We start from the raw sequence: 20,382 nt of genomic DNA, 5'->3' as shown, positions 1-20,382 counted from the left end.
TCTTTGGTCTGATGAGAAGAAGATAGATCTTTTTGGTGATAATTCTAAGTGGTACGTGTGGAGAAAAACAGGCACTGCTCATCACTTGCCCAATACAATCCCAACAGTGAAGCATGGTGGTGGCACATCATGCTATGGGGGTGTTTTTTAGCTGCAGGGACAGGACGAATGGTTGCCATTGAAGGAAACATGAATGCGTTCATGTTCAAGTACAGAGATATTCTGGATGAAAACCTCTTCCAGAGTACTCTGTAACCCAGGCTTGGCCAAAGGTTCACCTTCCAACAAGACAATGACCCTAATCACGCAGCTGAATCAACAAAGGAGTGGCTTCGGAGCAACTCTGTGACCATGTTTGACTGCCCTAGCTAGAGCCCTGACCTAAACCCAATTGAGCATCTTTGGAAAGACCTGAAAATGGCTACATTTCTGTCTTTTTTTCAGTCAAGATGGAGTGCAGAATGTACATTAATGAGAAAACAAATTAACTTTTTAGAATTTACCAAATGTCTCTCTGTAGGAGCATCATTCTGTGTGTGAGGACTGTGGGGCCTTCATACTGTGTGAGAGGACAATGGGGGATATAATAGAATGTGTGGGAGGAGTTCTGGGGGCATTATACTGTGTCTGGGCCTCTGAAAGCCATCATATCATGTGTGTGGAGCAGTGGAGACAGTATACTGTGTAGGGGAAACTATGTGACTTTATTCTCTGTAGGGGAAAATATAAGACTCTATACTGTTTGGGGGTAACTATGGAACTTCATACTGTGTTTATGTGTGGAGGGGTTGTGGGGTCATCATATGTGTGTTGAGGGCTGTGGCTCATCATACTGTGTATGTAGAGGCGTTGTGTGGTCATCACAATGTGTGGGGAAACTGTGGGAGAACAAACTGTGAATTGCTATGGAGGTATCATACTGTGTGGGGGGATATGTTGATCATGGTACATGTGATAATGTGTGCAAACTGTAAAGCACTGTGGAATATGTTAGCGCTATATAAAAATAGAGATTATTATTATCTATACTTAACAGGACTGATATAATGTTTAAACTTTGCAAAAAACAGTAAATAATGTGGTTTCGATTAGCTGCTACAGGTATGAATACATGTTACAATAAGCCCTATCAAACATTTATTGACAGTAGCCGCTAGTTAAGATATATGGTTCTGCTCAATATTAAGTGATAAAATAATTATATTACTAATAATAAAAAATAATTTTGTCCTGTTAGTTCAACCATCCTCAACAGTCACAGTTTCTCATTTGGAAAACAAAATGTTTAGCCCTGCCATAGAGGCACACCTGGTTCCTACTGCTTCATAGTACAGAAAAAAGACTTTCTGCTTCTCTATAAAATGTTTGTGGAATGCCCGCCAGGGCCGTGGGGTACTCGGCACCGGGCCCGGTACTTAAGGGGATGTGTCACGGCGGCAGCGACCCAGTCTGTGGTCCTGGGTGCCCATTTAAGGGAAAAGTCTTTGAAGGGGTTTTGAATAAAGTTTGTGTTCATGACGCCACCTGTGGTTCTCGGTCAGAGGTGACCGACGCTGCTTAAAGGGGTCCACTGGGGTGATGTTATGGCAGCTAAGATGCTATAACTTCCCACAGGTGAAGCTGGGTCCCCAGGGCTCCCAGTGTGTAGATGGAGATGGTGGGTAGTGCATAAAGAAATGGAGGACACAGGTTTGCAGTCTCTTTACCTGGTTTACTGAAGACTTCAGGCAACCACAGTCTAGGGCACCAGATCACAGGTACAGGCAGGGTCCAGCCAGCTTGGAAGCGAGTTCAAAGTCCCCTTTACCAGGTGGAGTTAGAAGCCTTCCTACTAGCGCTATGGTGTAGTCCCTTGCTGCCTTTGGCTTCTGTCAAGGTCCTCACTGTTCTCTCTGTCCTCCTTAAAGGTGGGACACTAACCCGTATGACAGGTGGCTCAAACCTTTTACGGGGTCTCTATCATGACCCGGGCTCTATGCACCACTGTGTCTCCTGGGTATTAGGGTGGACAGGTGACGTGTAGTCCAGCTGTCCTGCCGGTTTCTGCTGTAAGTCTTGGAATCCCTCACAACCTCGGTCTTCCGGCCACCGGTGTCTGCTCTCTGCAGGGAGGTAGCCCAGTCACAGCTGTCCTCCCCAATTGTCACTCTCCTGTGCGCCGCTCTCCTGCATGCTCACTGCAAGCCGTTCTTCCTTCTGTGTTATCTCTGTCCAGGAGCTGCAGCACCCTCTTGGCTCCACGGCCCCTCTGCTTTCCTCTCTGCCTCAGACTGCTCCAGTCTCTGTGTGGCACTCCCTGTCAGGAACTAACTACTTTCCCTCCAGACCAGAATATATATAAAGGTATATATATAGAGGAGCCACCCACAAGCTGGATCAGAGCTCCCTCTTCTTGCCTGGAGTGTGAACATGTATGTTTGTGGTTACCTGATAAAGAAGATTTTCCCTCGCTTTCAAGAGTGACATCACTCTCCCCGTGAGGAAAGCAATGCCACTGTAACAACAAGGACCCTGGGGTGTTACATTTGTATATCTCTATATTTCTGCCCTGTGCATGAGATCTAGAAGTGAAGATGCCCAAGGAGAACATACTTTTTCCTCTTATGAGCTCTACTTTCTTTTTACCAACACTTATACTTACTAAGTACTGTAACTTGGAAAATATAAAGAACAGACCACTTACTGGAAAACAAACTTGTTTATATGCTCATCGACTTGTCCAGCTCCCCATGTGCAGTCCAGCAGGTGCCAATGTCCCTCCAAAAATACCATGTTCCAAGCGTGATCTGAGTCCCCAGATATTGTCTGCCGTGGCTTGAACGATGTTCCTTTACAGTAGCCGCTAACGGAGCGGCACTGAACACCAGCAAGTCTATTGGAGGATAAGGTTATTCCTTTAGTAATATTTTACATAAATATTCTACATGTAAGTACAGTATCTGGTAAGAGGTAGAGTAGAAGCACACTATAGGAAATATCCTGTTAAAATAAGTAATAATAAGTAACATACACATCACTCACACTTGTTAGGCTGCTCAAATAGGGTTGTGCTCTGTAATACAACTTTGTAGGAAACAACTTGGCATTCCAAAAGACGATGCTGATAATGAATGGTTTAATTCTTGCAATTCAAAAACAGTTCACAAGTAAAGTTTCAGACTTACAACCTACACACAAAATACACAAGCATAGTAGAATGGAAGGACAAAACAAACAACTAAAAATGGTATCAATTGGGACCATATAACATATAACCTCCAGAAACCTCTTATAAAATATAACTTTTAATAAATATGCTCTAAAAACTTACAAGGTCACTCATATATTAAAATAATGAAGGGGCTTATAAATGATAGGGCCATGCATAATTGATAAAAAAACGATATATTTAGAGGTCCCTAGTACAATCCTATGTTAACCCTATCTAGCCAACCTGAATGATACACAGTGGTGCTCCCGCTTAACGTCGAATGGCCCTAGATCTACTAATCTGCACCCTTACTACACAATAAGTGCTAACACTAACAAAAACATTGCTGTATGCCAATATACACAGGAATAATCAATATATTAATATTCAGTAAACACCCAGACACAATGTCAAATTAAGCAGTGCTCTGCAAACACTATACTGTGGTATTGTAAGGTTCCAGAATTTCATGTAACAGCTTTCAGAATATATTTATTAAAAGTTATATTTTATAAGGGGTTTCTTCTCGATGGTTATGTATAGGAGAGTGGAAGAAGCATTGATGCACTTATAAGGGGATGATTTTACACCCTCCATTCACAAAACTTGAAATATGGTTAATCCTTTAGGAAGTTGCCCGGTTCTTCTATTAGACTCATTGAGTTACATGACAGACGTCTCAGTTTTTTACTGATTCCTGCCTGTATACTGGGAGAAGCAGTTAGAAGTAGACAAGAAGCAAAGCTTGGTTGGTAGAATAGGACCTGGGCAAGAAGGAACGACTATCTCAAATTCTGTTTGTTGAGGTTTGTGTAAAATAACAAAGTCCTGCCAATTGGCTTGTGTAAAGTGAACGGGGACCTGAGAGGGGTGAGGGTTACACTATTTTTCATGGTCCCTGTTCTTTAGTGAAGTTCTGCATCTCTAGGCAACAGTGTCACTTTTTCTGTCTGAACCATTAAGATTTAGTTCCTCCTCCATGTGGTGTTACCACTAAGGGGAATCTATCAGCAGGTTCTTGCTATAGAGATGCTTATGACAGCGATATGTCACTTACTGGGCCTTGTTTAGTGGATTCAATACAATCAATAGGTTACGCACCTGCCCCAGTTTGTTAGATTTTCTTGTGCTCCACACCAGGCTTTGCAAATATCCCGGCTTGCTCCCATGTGTTGTAATTTCTAGGCTTATATAAGGGCTATTGCTCTAAGGCAGAGGTCCCCAACCTGTAGCTCGGGAGCCACAGGTCGCTCGCGGTCCCATGAATTGTGGCTCGCGGCTGTCTGCCAGCTTGGTGCATTAGCTCCAGATTTAGTAACTTAGTATGAAGAGCACATCTCAAAATGGTGAACTTTGTGAGTGGCCCTGCAGAGAAGAGCAGATTTGGGTACACTTCTACTGGTCTTGGAGGATTAGAGATAATTTAAGTATGGTACGCTGGAGAGAGGATGATACTACTGGTCAGAGGAGGTGCTTGAAGAGGGATGTGACTGTGTTGGGAGTGCATGATAGGAGAATTCTGATTGTGATGGGGTGTGGTGGGAACCCCTGGATCTTGGTATACTGCTTTGGGGTAATTTGTGTGGAAAAGCTTTGGTTATCATTACACCCGTAATGGGGGCTTTGATTGCCACTACTGTGAGGGGGGCAGAAGCTGGATGTGGCTCATGACCCTCCTACAGAGCTGAATGTGGCTCTCAAGGTCAGAAAGCTTGGGGACCACTGGTATAAGGTATTGTATTAAGACTTGCTAGTAACTTTCATAGTTGTCTTGCACAGTTCCAGCCAACAGTCATCAGGATGTCTCCTGGCTGTCTGTGATTTCCCATCCCTGAATTATTTGTCTGTAGTTTCTAGTAACCCTGCTAACTGCCAGTGGTTTTCAGGACTTCACCTGCATGTCTGCAGTTTCCAGTAACGTTGCTACCTGTGGGTGCAGGACTTCACCTTCTTATTTGTGACTTTCAGGACCCCTTTAATACTTTCAGTTTGCCTCTATGTGCCCACCTGCAGCTTTCAGAATGTCTCCTCACTGCTTGAAGCTTCAAGGACCCCTTTAAAACCTTCAGTTTGCTTCAATGTGTCCGCCTGCCGCTTTCAGGACATCTTTTGTCTGCTTGCAGCTTCCAGGACCCCTTCAAGACTTTCATTTTATCTCTAAGTGTCCACCTGTGGCTTCCAGTAAATCCACCAACTGTTTCCAACACCATTGGACCGTGCGCTCAACCGGACCTTGGGTGTAGAGGATGCACCTCCCCTAGCAAGCCCATTTTGTGTAACACAGTGTTTCATCAGCAGGAGATCATCAGTACAGGAAAACGGGCTTTGTGCATCTTAGTCCAACTACACCCCCATCACTAATTAGCAGCTCCCTGTCACTACACATTGTACACTGAAAGCAGTGGTGTGGATGAGGTTTCTCTGCTACAGATCTAGCACAGCTCAGTTGTTGAGCTGTGTACCAAGAAAGCTGAGACATGTAGATTTGCATAGAAGCTGAGCACGTGGACTTTTTTCTCATAAAGATAAAATCTTTAACCTATAAAATCTTCTGCCTGCATGCAACCTGTGATATATAAATATTGATTTGGTTAAAAGAGGATTAATATAAGGCCATGATGAACATCACCTGCACATGTGCTCAAAGAGTGCGCTGTATCCTGTGCAAACACCTTTCTTGGTGCGAAACACGACTTTTGGGTCAGATGATACCAGGTCTTTATTCTTTAGCGCTGTGGTGTCATACTCTGAGATAACAAGAGGGAGAAATTACTCTTTTAAAGTACGGTATGTTGTAAAGTCTTGTAAGGGAGTTATACATTTATGCTATATTTATCAAAAATGTCTTCATGGGTTTAAATAGTTTGACTGGCCAAGCAAAGAAATAAAGGATTCCAAAATATGGCAATCTTCAACAAGGTCATGAGCTTTAGTCGTGAGCAATAGAAGCTGACAGAGAAGTAGATTGCTTACTGTTAAGGTTTATGATTTTTTTGGCAGGGTTCCCTCTTATCACCCATTAGCCATCATTGATTATATATTGTATGTGTCAGATAGCAATAGAATTTACTACTATACAAAAGAACATGCATTGATTCTCTAGATGTAGGGGCTAAAGACATTTTTTTCTAGTTTTGGGATCTACAGTCTAAGATTCAAGAAGTAAGAGTCCAAACACCTACTACAAATCACAGAAACAAAGTTATAACTATATGCGGATCAAAAGAAGCACTCACGCCCTGGTGCCTATAATGGCCTTTTTTTTCAACATTACTGGACCTCAAAGGGGTGGTCCGTAATCCAAATTAATTTTCATCCTGAATCCCTATCTATTTAATGTCATTATGTAAACTATTTTCTAGTACACTTGAATTAAAAATTCCCTATACTTTCCTCACTACACTTCCTGTATTTTTTTCCACTTCCTTTTTGATGACATTTCGTTAAACATTCCTAGTGAATTCAGAGATACTAAAACAGGGGGCAGAGGCTGTAGTCACTTCTTCAGCCCCTGCTCCCTCCCTGAAATGAAGTGTCATCAGTGACGCTTGTTTCAGGGGCTGAGCTGCATGATGTGCAATGTGTGATGTGCACGATGACAGCTCGCTATCTCGCCAGCTAAGATCAGCAGTAATGGCAACAGAGCTCTCTGTTAGTGTACAGTGTCAGAATAACTGGCATGCAAAGATCAGCACTGCCCCTGCAAGTGATGCCACCAGATTGTTACTGCTGATCTTAGCAGGTGAGGGAGCGCACTGATATTGTGCACATCACACTAGGACTAGCCCAGCCCCTGAAAAGGGCATCAATGATGATTCTTCATTCCAGAGAGTGGGTAGAGGCTGCAGCAGTGACCGCAGCCCCTGCCCCAGGGTCTGTTTGATTTGTGCACCTGTGTCTGGGCTTGTCTCACTCTTTATCTGTGGTGCTGGTCAGGCAGTGTGGAGGTCCGATCTGAAATGTCTATGTTTGGACCTGGTCGACCTTTATCTGCGTGTACCCTTTCTGGCTCCATGGGAGTGATAATGAAATGCTACAGGTACAGTTTGCATTCAATATGGTCCCGCTTTTAATACATTTAGGAGACCGTAATGGCTCAGCGAATATAAAAAACATCAAGTGGGATTTATGTGGTGTTGCTTCCAACACATTTAGGAGGCCGTAATGGCACAGTGAATATAAGAATCGTAGAATAGGACTGCCCCATTATGAGAATGCCTTGGCGTGGCGGGGTGGCATGTGCACGTGCACTTTTTGTATTGAGTTCTGACCATAAGCAGCACTGGCTTCTCCCCTTTTATTCTGCCCCCTAATGACGCTTCGTTTGACTATCCCTGCATGCACTGGGATTCTTTAACAAAGCATCATCAAAAAGGGAGTAGTAAGACAAAAGGAGTTGGATAGTGTAGTTAGGAAAGGATAGGGGATTTTTAATTTGAGTATATTAGAAAATAGTTTAGATTATGGCATTAAATAGATAGGGATTTAGGATGAAAATGACCATAATTTGGATTTCTGACCACCCCTTTAAACTTTATATATAGCACATGACGTATGGAGGGGGCTATTACAGATTTTTCAATGAGGCCCAAAAGTTTCAAATTATGACTTGTCTTAGGAAATGCAAAATGTAGTAACACTGGAATATATGACTATCAAAAGTAGCATAAAAGAAATGTACTACACGCCTACTGGATCTCAAAATTATGACCTTCGTTCTGGATTGAATCCAGAATGTTTTATTTGAGAACATTGTACTAATCTTTAGATGACACATATAACATACCGATATGATGACAAATCCACATCCAGATAACTCGAGTCTTCTCCAAATCTGTGTTAGCACCACTTGTAAGTTCATTTACTAACTGTTCCAATGTCACACCAGTCACCTGTCAGAGGGAGAGCATCATCATCTCACTTACATATAAGCCTGCAGGGTAGAGTAGTAAGCGTTCGCTCACATCTGTGTATAAAATCGTCGAGTGTAATGTGAGAATACATTGCATGGAACTCCACAATATTATTCAATTAGGCAGTGTTCATCTGCGAGTTTTTCCTCACCTGGAATTGAGGTGAGGAAAAAAATCGTAGTATGCTACGCATAGAGATGTAAAACAGTCGAGACTCACCAATGCAAGTCAATGGGTGCCAATTTTTATGCCGAGTACAGTAAATTCACAGCATGAACCGTCAGAATAGAATAGATAGAATAGCTATATAGATAGAATATATATATATATATATATATATATAAAAATTAGAACAGCATCATATTACCAAACTTGTAGTGCAAAGCTCTCCAAACCAATACTCCAATGGTTCCAATAATATGCAAAAAAAAAAAAAAAAGGAAAACAGCACACAAGAAATAATAGAAAAAGTGGGCTTTAATGCCTGGACGGCTTGAAAAAGGATTGGAAATCCGAAACGTTGCCACGCCGTCCAGGCATTAAAGCCCACTTTTTCTATTATTTTTTGTGTGCTGTTTTCCTTTTTTTTTTTGCATATATATATATATAGAGAGAGAGAGATATATATATATATATATATATATATATATATATACTAGATTGTGGCCCGATTCTAACGCATCGGGTATTTTAGAATATGCATGTCCCCGTAGTATATGGACAATGATGATTCTAGAATTCGCGGCAGACTGTGTCCGTCGCTGATTGGTCGAGGCAACCTTTATGACATCATCGTCGCCATGGCAACCATTATGACATCATCGTCGCTGTGCCCGTCTCTGATTGGTCGAGGCCTGGCGGCCTCGACCAATCAGATGCGGGATGTCTACGTCCTTTATGACATCATCGTCGCTGTGCCCGTCGCTGATTGGTCGAGGCCTGGCGGCCTCGGCCAATCAGAGACGCGGGATTTCCTGGACAGACAGACAGACGGAAAAATCCTTAGACAATTATACATATAGATAGAAAGAGGTAATTGAGATATACAATTAGTACAGTGCATGTATAGTTTTCTGTACTTGTATTTAATTAAAAAAAGATATAAATAAAATAAAAAAATGGAGTGGAGTCCCCCTAATTTTTATTAACCAGCTGAGGAAAAGCAGACAGCTGAGAGCTGGTCTTAATAGTCTGGTAAGGTGGCAATAAACATGGAGCTTCCCAGGCTATTAATATCAGCTCACAGCTGTCTGCGTAGCCTTTACTGGTTATTAAAAAGGGGGACACCCCCAAAAAATTATGTGCGGTCTCCCTATTTTTAATAACCAGCAAAGGCTAAGCAGAAAGCTGCAGGCTGATATTAATAGACTGGGAATGGGCCATGGATATTGGTTCCTTCCCAGACTAATAACTCCAGACCCCAGCCACCCCAGAAATGACACCTCCATTAGATGCCCCAATTCTGGCTCTTAGCTTTGGCTCTTCCCACTTGCCTTGGTGCATTGGTTAGTGGGGTAATAGTTTTGGGGTTGACGTCAGGTCAGCTGTTTTATGTCAGCTGACATCAAACTCAGTGGTTAATAATTATGGAGATATATATCAGACACACCCATTACTAACCCCATAGTCAAAAGTAATAAAGACAACTCTGAGAATAGTGATTTCATTGAAAAAAACACTTCTCAACCCTCTTTTAGCCATTTATTACCATAGAAATGAAATTTATACACACGTGTCTACCGTAATTCCATAATAAAGATGTCTCACGATGATCCTCAACTCTGCTACATCCACATGTTGTGTTGAGCGGTAACATGATGCAACCACTCAGTACGCCAGTCAGAACAGTAGCGTGAGAATGTGCCTGCAGTGATGAGCGCTGAGGTCAGTAAGGAGACCAGATTTTGTACCACACATTACTTTTTTGGGGCATCCCCTCTTTTTAATAACCAGTAAAGCTATGCAAGCAGCTGTAAGATGATATTAACAGCCTGGGAAGCTCCATGTTTATTGCCCCATTCCCAGACTATTAAGACCAGCTCTAAGCTATCTGCTTTCCCTCAGCTTGTTAAATAAAAATAAGCAAGACCCCACATCAAGCACTGATTATATATCTCAATGACATATATCTATCTATCTCTAGATCTATCTATAGTCCAAAAAATGAAGGCAGCACTCCAATAGGAAAAAAGAAAGTAATTTGTTGGCCCATGTGCAACGTTTCAGTCCAGGATGTGGACCTTTCTCAAGGTTGAGAAAGGTCCACATCCTGGACTGAAACGTCGCACATGGGCCAATAAATCACTTTCTTTTTTCCTATTGGAGTGCTGCCTTCATTTTTTGGACTATAGTATGAGGTTTGGTATATACCTGGAAGGATTTTTTGCACCCCTTGTTTTCTTTTGGTGTTGCTTTTTGTTTTCTTTTTCTAGATCTATCTATATCTGTATACAAGATTGTTTGATTAGTTAGAAAGCTAGCATGAAATGACAAGGAATTACTGTATGTAAAAGCTGATGTCAAAAACGCATTGCATACAAATTGCATACGCATATCATACAGATGATAGATGAGGAAAAAACACATGACACTCACCTGGCACTCTTGAACTCATCTCAGAGAATCTCAGCTACTTCATATACGCAGATGTGAGCACACCCAAACTATCATATTACCCCTAATTTTAATTGTTGCTGTTGCCCTGTTTGTGTGCCTTGATGAGGCTTCATAACTGTTTATGCATCTGTTAAGCCCTTGTGGTATGAGAGGTGGTAGGCCACCATGAGCCCTGGCACCAAGAAACCTTGCTATTGTTGCTGACCACTAGAAACCGGCCTAGGTTCATCCCAGCTTTCTGGCCTGAATTGCAGCACAAAAGGTTTTGAAATGTTGCAAATGTTTTATACAAGAGGCTATACAAATTTTTAAAACTTTTACCGCTTCTACTCTACTTTTGCCCAGCTCCAACAAAGTGTGCAAAGCTGGGGCAGAACGGGTCTGTGATAACCCTCACTTTTCAATTTCATGACGAGAGGTAACATTCCTTATGCTGTTGAATAGATCTGATTAATAGCCATAAGTGATGAGCGAGCTCAGCGTATTTGGCGTGCTCTACTACTATGTTCAAGTCACCGTAGCTACATGTCTTGTTTTTTTATATATTTTTATTTCTTGGATCCATATAAAAAGGATAATTATTGGAAATATGAACTCAGTGGAAGAACATTATTGTACCTTTGTGGCATGGAGGTCCATGTTCTCAAAAACACTCAAGTCTACCTCTAGAGACTTCAGGTTTCTTTTGTCCCAGGGATAAGCTGTGTAAAACAAAAGCAGAAAACAGTTAGCAGCCTCATTTATCAACATTTGATTTAACCTTATAACAGTTCAGCTGGGAACAGGGGTATAGCTGTAGGAGGTGCAGAGGTAACTTTGGTGCCAGATCCCTGATGACCAATATATTGGTGCCTAATATATTGGATGGCGTAAAGAAGTTTCATGCTATGGCCATTAATATGTATTGCACAGTTAAAAAAGATTTACAAGAATATTAGGTTTACTGATGGCAACGAAGGTCACAGAAAACAAAAATTTCATCATTGAGTTTGTAAAAATATAGAAGATTCTATGCTGGTTAGAAATATTCAAAGGTGTCTTATTAACTTATAAGGGCTCATGCAGACGTCCATGGATCTCGGTCCGATCACAAACCGTAATGGATGGACTTGCCGTGGTTCTCCCGACCAGAACATGACAGCCTCATAAAAACATATGAAACTGTCATGCTCCAGTCAGGAGACCCGCAGCCACTCGCATTGCGGTCCTTGATTGGACCGAGATCTGTGGATGTCTGCATGAACCCTAACAGTTGGCCAATAATGGAATTATCCATATTTTTAGTGCAATGAAAAATGAATCTTTCTCTCCTTTACATTGATATGAGCATTTACGGGCCTGAATTGCATCACAAAGTACAACCCTTGGTCGAGGCAGGTGCTGTTTCTAAAAAAAAGCAGCCATGTTTATCTAATCCTGGAAAACACTCCAGTAAAGATCAGTGTGACAGAGGAGAACATTGTAGTTTTCGTAGATATTCGTTGGGTTTGAGGTTATTGCTAGGCTTACACAAGTCTCTGGCAGATACATGAATTGAACTCTCCATGGGTAAATGTGGGTTAAAAACTTTCCACTTTTGCACATTTTCCAGGGCAGTATTTAGTTATGTATCTACTCCTTCACTCTTGGTCCCTGAATTTTTTGTTTCTTTTTCGAAGAATAGGACGTCGTGTGCAATTAATAAATTGTTCATATCTTTGAAATTATATTTCTGTGTTAAACTATAAGGAGATATGAAGATGCACTCCATATAGGATATACAGTTAGGGCCAGAAATATTTGGACAGTGACACAAGTTTTGTTATTTTAGCTGTTTACAAAAACATGTTCAGAAATACAATTATATATATAATATGGGCTGAAAGTGCACACTCCCAGCTGCAATATGATAGTTTCCACATCCAAATCGGAGAAAGGGTTTAGGAATCATAGCTCTGTAATGCATAGCGTCCTCTTTTTCAAGGGACCAAAAGTAATTGGACAATGGACTCTAAGGGCTGCAATTAACTCTGAAGGCGTCTCCCTCGTTAACCTGTAATCAATGAAGTAGTTAAAAGGTCAGGGGTGGATTCCAGGTGTGTGGTTTTGCATTTGGAAGCTGTTGCTGTGAGCAGACAACATTCGGTCAAAGGAACTCTTAATTGAGGTGAAGCAGAACATCCTGAGGCTGAAAAAAAAAGAAAAAATCCATCAGAGAGATAGCACACATGCTTCGAGTAGCAAAATCAACAGTTGGGTACATTCTGACAAAAAAGGAATTGACTGGTGAGCTTGGGAACTCAAAAAGGCCTGGGCGTCCACGGATGACAACAGTGGTGGATGATCGCCGCATACTTAATTTGGTGAAGAAGAACCCGTTCACAACATCAACTGAAGTCCAGAACACTCTCAGTGAAGTAGGTGTATCTGTCTCTAAGTCAACAGTAAAGAGAAGACTCCATGACAGTAAATACAAAGGGTTCACATCTAGATGCAAACCATTCATTAATACCAAAAATAGACAGGCCAGAGTTAAATTTGCAGAAAAACACCTCAAGAAGCCAGCTCAGTTCTGGAAAAGTATTCTATGGACAGATGAGACAAAGATCAACCTGTACCAGAATGATGGGAAGAAAAAAGTTTGGAGAAGAAAGGGAACGGCACATGATCCAAGGCACACCACATCCTCTGTAAAACATGGTGGAGGCAATGTGATGGCATGGGCATGCATGGCTTTCAATGGCACTGGGTCACTTGTGTTTGTTGATGACATAAGAGCAGACAAGAGTAGCCGGATGAATTCTGAAGTGTACCGGGATATACTTTCAGCCCAGATTCAGCCAAATGCTGCAAAGTTGATTGGATGGCGCTTCATAGTACAGATTGACAATGACCCCAAGCATACATCCAAAGCTACCCAGGAGTTCATGAGTGCCAAAAAGTGGAACATTCTGCAATGGCCAAGTCAATCTCCAGATCTAAACCCAATTGAGCATGCATTTCACTTGCTCAAATCCAGACTTAAGACGGAAAGACCCACAAACAAGCAAGACCTGAAGGCTGCGGCTGTAAAGGCCTGGCAAAGCATTAAGAAGGAGGAAACCCAGCGTTTGGTGATGTCCATGGGTTCCAGACTTAAGGCAGTGATTGCCTCCAAAGGATTTGCAACAAAATATTGAAAATAAAAATATTTTGTTTGGGTTATGTTTATTTGTCCAATTACTTTTGACCTCCTAAAATGTGGAGTGTTTGTAAAGAAATGTGTACAATTCCTACATTTTCTATCAGATATTTTTGTTCAACCCTTCAAATTAAACGTTACAATCTGCACTTGAATTCTGTTGTAGAGGTTTCATTTCAAATCCAATGTGGTGGCATGCAGAGCCCAACTCGCGAAAATTGTGTCACTGTCCAAATATTTCTGGCCCTAACTGTATAATGATTATCTTACTGTTTGCTGATGTCGGGTTGCTTTCTCTGTTCTGTATGTGATCTGTAACAGAGACACAGAGATACAATCAGGAGAGACATTGTTGCTTCTTGGAATTATTGGAGAATTATTCTACTGTTATGCAGATATTGAGAAGATACATATTTCATTAAAGCATTTCTGTTATTTAGGCTAAATCCTGTGGAAAGTCATGCTTTTGTTATACTGCTTATACTACTTGCCTAATTTGTTCAGGAAAAAAGCTACAGTGGGTTAAAAAGTATTTAGTCAGCCACCAATTGTGCAAGTTCTCCCACTTAAAAAGGTGAGAGAGGCCTGTAATTGACATTATAGGTAGACCACAACTATGAGAGTCAAAATGAGAAAACAAATCCAGAAAATCACCTTGTCTGATTTGACAAGATTTATTTTGCAAATTATTGTGGAAAAAAAGTATTTGGTCATTAACAAAAATTAATCTCAATGTTTTGTTATATATCCTTTGTTGGCAATGAAGAGGTCAAATGTTTTCTGTAAGTCGTCACAAGGTTGGCACACACTGTTGGTGGTATGTTGGCCTATTCCTCCATGCAGATCTCCTCTAGAGCAGTGATGTTTTGCACCTGTCACTGGGCAACATGTACTTTCAACTCCCTCCAAAGGTTTTCTATGGAGTTGATTTCTGGAGACTTGCTAGGCCACTCCAGGACCTTCATATGCTTCTTACAAAGCCACTCCTTGTTGCCCTGGCAGTGTGCTTGGGATCATTATCATGCTGAAAGACCCATCCACATTTCATATTCAATGCCCTTGCTGATGGAAGGAGGTTTGCACTCAAAATCTCAGATATATGGCCCGATTCATTCTTTTATGTACACGGATCAGTTGTCCTGGTCCCTTTGCAAAGAAACAGCCCCAAAGCATGATGTTGCCACCCCCATGCTTCACAGTAGGTATCTTGTTTTTGGATGCAACTCAGAATTCTGTCTCCTCCAAACACGACAAGTTTTGTTTCTACCAAACAGTTCTACTTTGGTTTCATCAGACTATATCACATTCTCCCAATACTCTGCTGGATAATCCAAATGCTCTCTAGCAAACTTCAGATGGGTCCGGACAAGTACTGGCTTAAGCAGGGGGGCATATCTGGCACTGCAGGATCTGAGTCCCTGGCAACGTAATGTGTTACTGATGGTAGCCTTTATTACAGTGGTCCCAGCTCTATGCAGGTCATTCACTAGGTCCCCCGTGTAGTTCTGGGATTTTTACTCACCGTTCTTGTGATCATTTTGACCCCATGGGATGAGATCTTGCGTGGTGCCCCAGATTGAGGGAGATTATCAGTGGTCTTGTATGTCTTCCATTTTCTTATTATTGTTCCCACAGTTGATTTCATCACACCAAGCTGCTTGCCTATTGCAGACTCAGTCATCCCAGCCTGGTACAGGGCTACAATTTCGTTTCTGATGTCCTTCGACAGCTCTTTGGTCTTCACCATAGTGGAGCTTGGAGTATGACTGTTTGAGGTTGTTGACAGGTGTCTGTTATACTGATAACAAGTTCCAGCGGGTGCCATTACTACTGGTAATGAGTAGAGGACAGAGGAGCCTCTTAAAGAAGAAGTTACAGGTCTGTGAGAGCCAGAAATCTTGCATGTTTTTAGATGACCAAATACTTACTTTCCACCATAATTTGCTAAATAAATCTTGTCAAATCAGACAAGCTGATTTTCTGGATTTATTTTCGCATTTTGACTCTCATAGTTGTGGTCTACCTATGATGTCAATTACAGGCCTCTCTCATCTTTTTAAGTGGGAGAACTTGCACAATTGGTGGCTGACTAAATACTTTCTTTCCCCACTGTACATGCTTGTTCATCGTTCTCAGAGGTGCATCATCCTGTGAATACAGTACTCACACTGCTGAGGATTGGCAGACTAAGCACGCTGAATGATCTAGTATGGATTGCTCAGTGCACATTGTTTCCTTTGGTCTGCCTGTGTAAACAGGCATTTAAACAACCCCTGATTGGTAATTGCTTATTTCCAATAAATGATAATGGTATTACTATGGCATACAAATACATTTTTGGTAATTGTATGCTTCCAACTTTCAAGCAAGAGCTTGAGGAAGGCCTTTCTTTGCTTTACTATGACTTTGTCCCTTTGTACAAAGTGAAGTCCATGCAAACAAGGTTTGTTTTTTTTTCTGGAGCAACTCCATTAGCCGGTACAAAACCATGACCTCAACCCAATGAAACACCTTTGCGATGAATTAGAATGCCAATTGAGAGAGAGACCTTTTCAATCATCCTCACATTTCAAAATGTTGTATAAATTCCTCTAGGACATTGTTATTGCCATTACACCGTAGTGGCAGCAATATGGTTTTGGAATGAGATGTCCAACAAAGCTCACAAGTATATTGGTCAGTTGGCCATATACTTTTGGCCCCATAGTGTTTGTGAGGAAATTGATCATAAACCCGTCTCCTAATCTTCCTTATTTCCAATACTTCCTGAAGACGAAGACTGTAACTACCTAGTATATATTTTTTGTCCATTGACTTCTATTTAGTTCCGCTTCCATAAAACAAATCTATTTACTGTCTTTACAGAGACCCTGCGTTCACCATGGTCGGCTCGTGAGCGCTCACTATAGTCAATTGATAAGAGGAGAAAGTGTTTTTTAATCTAGTTGTTCTTTACATCTTATTCCGTCCTCTGTGGGTGTGCAGGCAATAACCCCAGGCTATTTACTTTGTGATTACTCACCAGAACTGTGATTACTTTTCTTTCGCTTGATTTCTTCCTTGTTCTCGTAAGAGCTTTTCCTTCCTTTATAAAGAGTAAAAACACTGATATACAGGAGGCAATACGTGTGTATTCACTGGCAGGTTTGTCACAAGTTTCTTTGTCTGAAAATCATGTTCATGTAAAAGAGACAGGACAAGTTGTTGGGGTTTAGTGGGAGAGAAGGGGCACCCAATTTCTGATAGATTTCCTCATAATATAAACTAGAAATCGGTTGTACGTTATAGCAGAAATCTTGTATATCTAAAAAAAAATTATGATTTAATGAGGTATTGTTTGTTTTTAAATTAATTGAATAAAGCGTACATGTAGACCTGTTCATATCTGGCATAAATCTTATTTTATACAAATTATTTTACAGCATTTTTTATCCCAGGATTTGCTAACTATAGTAAGAGATCATTGTAAATCCATCATTGTAAATACACATCTGTACTTTGTATCTCCCCCACCCCAATGTAGATTGTAAGCTCTCTCGAGCAGGGTCGTCTTATTTCGCTTTAATTATTGTATTGTTAACGTTGTTACTTATGACTGTTGTGTTTCAAACTGTTAAACTGTAAAGCGCTGCGGAATATGTTGGCGCTATATAAATAAAGATTATTATTATTATTATTATTAAGAGATGCATGCTTCTGAAATAAATCTGTGGTACATCTGAGCAGGCTTGGACTGGCCCACAGGAGAATCCTCCGGTGGGATACTGTGGAAGAGTTAGACACTACCCTCTTATTTGACCAGTACTTGGCAATACGTACTCGAATCACATTGTACATTTGTGATTATGGATAATGTCACATTTGCATGTAGCAGAAAAGTGAGGCCCTGGAGTTAGTTTCTGGTGGGTCCTTGGCACCCCAGTCCGACACTGCATCTGAGTGTGCTTCTGTTTTGGCCAGTCTTAGCAAATTCCCTAATTATTGTGTGAAAATGGATGTGTAGGCACTATGTTTGCACCACGTACAAGTCTGCATACGGATAGCGAAATGCTAGAGGCCTAAGGATGTGCGACATGTTAGCAGCCCAGCGAACCATCCTTTGGTTGGATCTAGTTCTGCGTATGTCCCTCCTGTGATGCTCCCCATGAAGGGGTTCTCCACTACGTAGATATTGATGACCTATATTAATGCCTTCAATATGAGACTGATGGGGATCTGACACCGGGGACCTCTACTGATCAGTTGTTTGCAGCTCCATTGGTGACTTTAGGTAACCAGTTTATGGAGCCGGAATAAATCCACTCCAAACACAGTAGAGTTGCCATCGCCAAGTTCTACAGCTCAGTTCCTACCGCACTCCACCCATCTGATATTGGTGACCCATCCCAAAGATAGGTTATCACCAATATCTAAGTATTGGAAGGTGTGTCATAAATACAACATATGATCTTAGTCATTGGGGCCAGTGAAATTCCTATTAGTGCTAATGGTACTCCTTCTCCTTTAGTAATAAAACCCCTAAGGTTGGCTTTGGGTGTTAGTACTAAGTACCTTTCCTATACACTAATGTCATAATGGAGTCTGAACTCATTTTTCACTGTTATTTCTGAAACCCAAGATGCATTTGCAGCACCCCAGAGTCCTGGTCGTTGCAGTAATGTCGCTCTGCCACTAAGGGGAGTGATGTTATGTCTGATTGCACTAAAGGAGTTCACCTGACCAGGTATCACAGTCACACATTACACTTCACACTCCGGCCACCAGGGGGAGCAAAAGGCACTATGTATTAGGCCACTCCTCACACTCTGGTAAAACTGGGGGTTGGATAGGAAGTTAGGACAGAACGCAGCCTGGGAGAGCTCCAGGGAGGACCTGTCAGGGGTGGGTTCCTGGCAGGTACCTAGCAGAAAGGACAGAACGTTATGGAGCCGTGACTGCACTACCTTGCGGCGGCATCCTAAGAAAGGACACAAAGTGAAGGATATTGTGGAGAAGTGAGAAATGAGATCACAGCACAAGGAGATAGAACCAGTAGGAGTTGTGCCCCGAGAACGGCAACATCCTACTGAGGCGCGTAGCCAGTGGCCGGAACGCCGAGGAAGTAACTGACTCCATGCATTACTTTAAACAGCGGCAGGACAGTTGATTATAGGTTGGCTGTCTACCTTAAATCACCTAAGAAGACATAGGGGGCAAACGTGGAGAGGGGCGTCTCTAGGGTCCCAGAATAGCTCCGAGCCTACCCGTCATATGGGTGCGTCCTAGCCAGATAAACTTGGGTGACGGAGAAGAGAAAGAACTGATACGAGAGTTGTGAGGATTATCCCGTGGTGCACAGCAGGGAAGGACTACAACGCACAGGCGCTAGTTGGTAGGCAACGATTTCCGCCTGCAAAGGGAACTCTGGATGTGCTTTCGGACCGGCCGGTCTCAGTCAGCCCTGTTAGCAGTGCTCTGGATTGTGGATCCCGAAGTCTTCAGTAAAAGGTAAAGAGACTGCAACCCTGTGTCCTCGTTATTAACCGTGCCTCACATCATCACCACCTACACTACTGGGAAGCCCTGGGAAAGCACTTCACCTGTGGGAAGGTATTCCGTCTAGCTGCCATAACACCACCCCAGTGGGCCCCAAGCAGCGTCGGTCACTCTGACCGAACACCACAGGTGGCATCACAAAACCTTGACAAACTTGTATCACCTTTCATTGGACGCCCCTTAGCAGGGTCATGGACCGGGTCCAGCCACCGTGACAACCCTAGAACTTAGACAGAGAGGACCGGTACCGAGTACCCCGCAGCCCTGCGTCTGGGGGCGCTCCACATTTACTCTGTGACTTTCCTATTAATATTTTTATGGGTGTTTATAATGGCGGTCTTACCAGATTCAATGGCTGGTTGAACTGCTTGTTGTTTATTTTCTGCAGTGCAAGAGTTTATTTCATCCTCCAAGGTGACTAGAAAATAACAGCAGATGTTACACAGCATAAGAAATACCAACAACCTGGTCAACTACGAGGAGTAAGTCTGCCTTATATGTCATTATGGTCAATAATAATCGAATTATATTGAGTTCTAAAGTGAAAATAGAGCATGCTTCTTTAATAAGTACTATTTCACATCTGCCTCTCCTTAACCTTTGAAACCTTGTGGAATGATAGGAATGTTTTATAAATGAAAGGAGGAAAAGTCAACTTTTCTGTGCAGCAATTATTAACCTATGCCACGCCTTAGTGTCACAGAAAAGGCGATCATGTCCTGTATAGTACCGTAATCATTTTTTCCATGCTGAACTAGCATTGATTGGAAGAATTTTTGGCTTTATGCATACAACAATAAGATGTGTTTAGCAAAAAAGTGAAAGTGTCAAAAAACTGTAGTATGACAACTAGCATTTCCCTAATTTCAATGACCTTGACACAGTAAGAAGTGCCATATTTCTACAATACTGTTTGCCATTCTGATGAGTTTGTCACAGACAAATAAACATAAATTGTATTAGGGGAA

The 20,382-nt window shown here is 41.8% G+C and overlaps 1 protein-coding gene across 3 annotated transcripts in view; it reads right to left on the bottom strand.

The window, feature by feature from the left end:
• Positions 1–20,382, bottom strand: part of LOC138638550 (uncharacterized) — an 85,719-nt gene that overhangs the window by 5,811 nt on the left and 59,526 nt on the right. For 2 of the 3 annotated variants that reach the window (XM_069727934.1, XM_069727936.1), the window contains 7 exons: positions 19,758–19,832; positions 16,902–16,964; positions 14,150–14,191; positions 11,338–11,420; positions 7,977–8,082; positions 5,820–5,937; positions 2,684–2,872 (listed from right to left, as the gene is read on the bottom strand). In XM_069727934.1, the coding sequence (XP_069584035.1) occupies positions 2,684–2,872; positions 5,820–5,937; positions 7,977–8,082; positions 11,338–11,420; positions 14,150–14,191; positions 16,902–16,964; positions 19,758–19,832 (676 nt within the window). Of the gene's footprint in view, positions 1–2,683; positions 2,873–5,819; positions 5,938–7,976; positions 8,083–11,337; positions 11,421–14,149; positions 14,192–16,901; positions 16,965–19,757; positions 19,834–20,382 lie in introns of all 3 variants that reach the window. The other variant, XM_069727935.1, reaches the window with a different exon arrangement.

Source organism: Ranitomeya imitator, chromosome 5, assembly GCF_032444005.1.
Source record: "Ranitomeya imitator isolate aRanImi1 chromosome 5, aRanImi1.pri, whole genome shotgun sequence".
In the NCBI taxonomy this organism is placed as follows: Eukaryota; Metazoa; Chordata; class Amphibia; order Anura; family Dendrobatidae; genus Ranitomeya; species Ranitomeya imitator.
The sequence above is the reverse complement of the archived record's forward strand: the minus strand, read 5'-3'. Positions and strand labels throughout refer to the sequence as shown.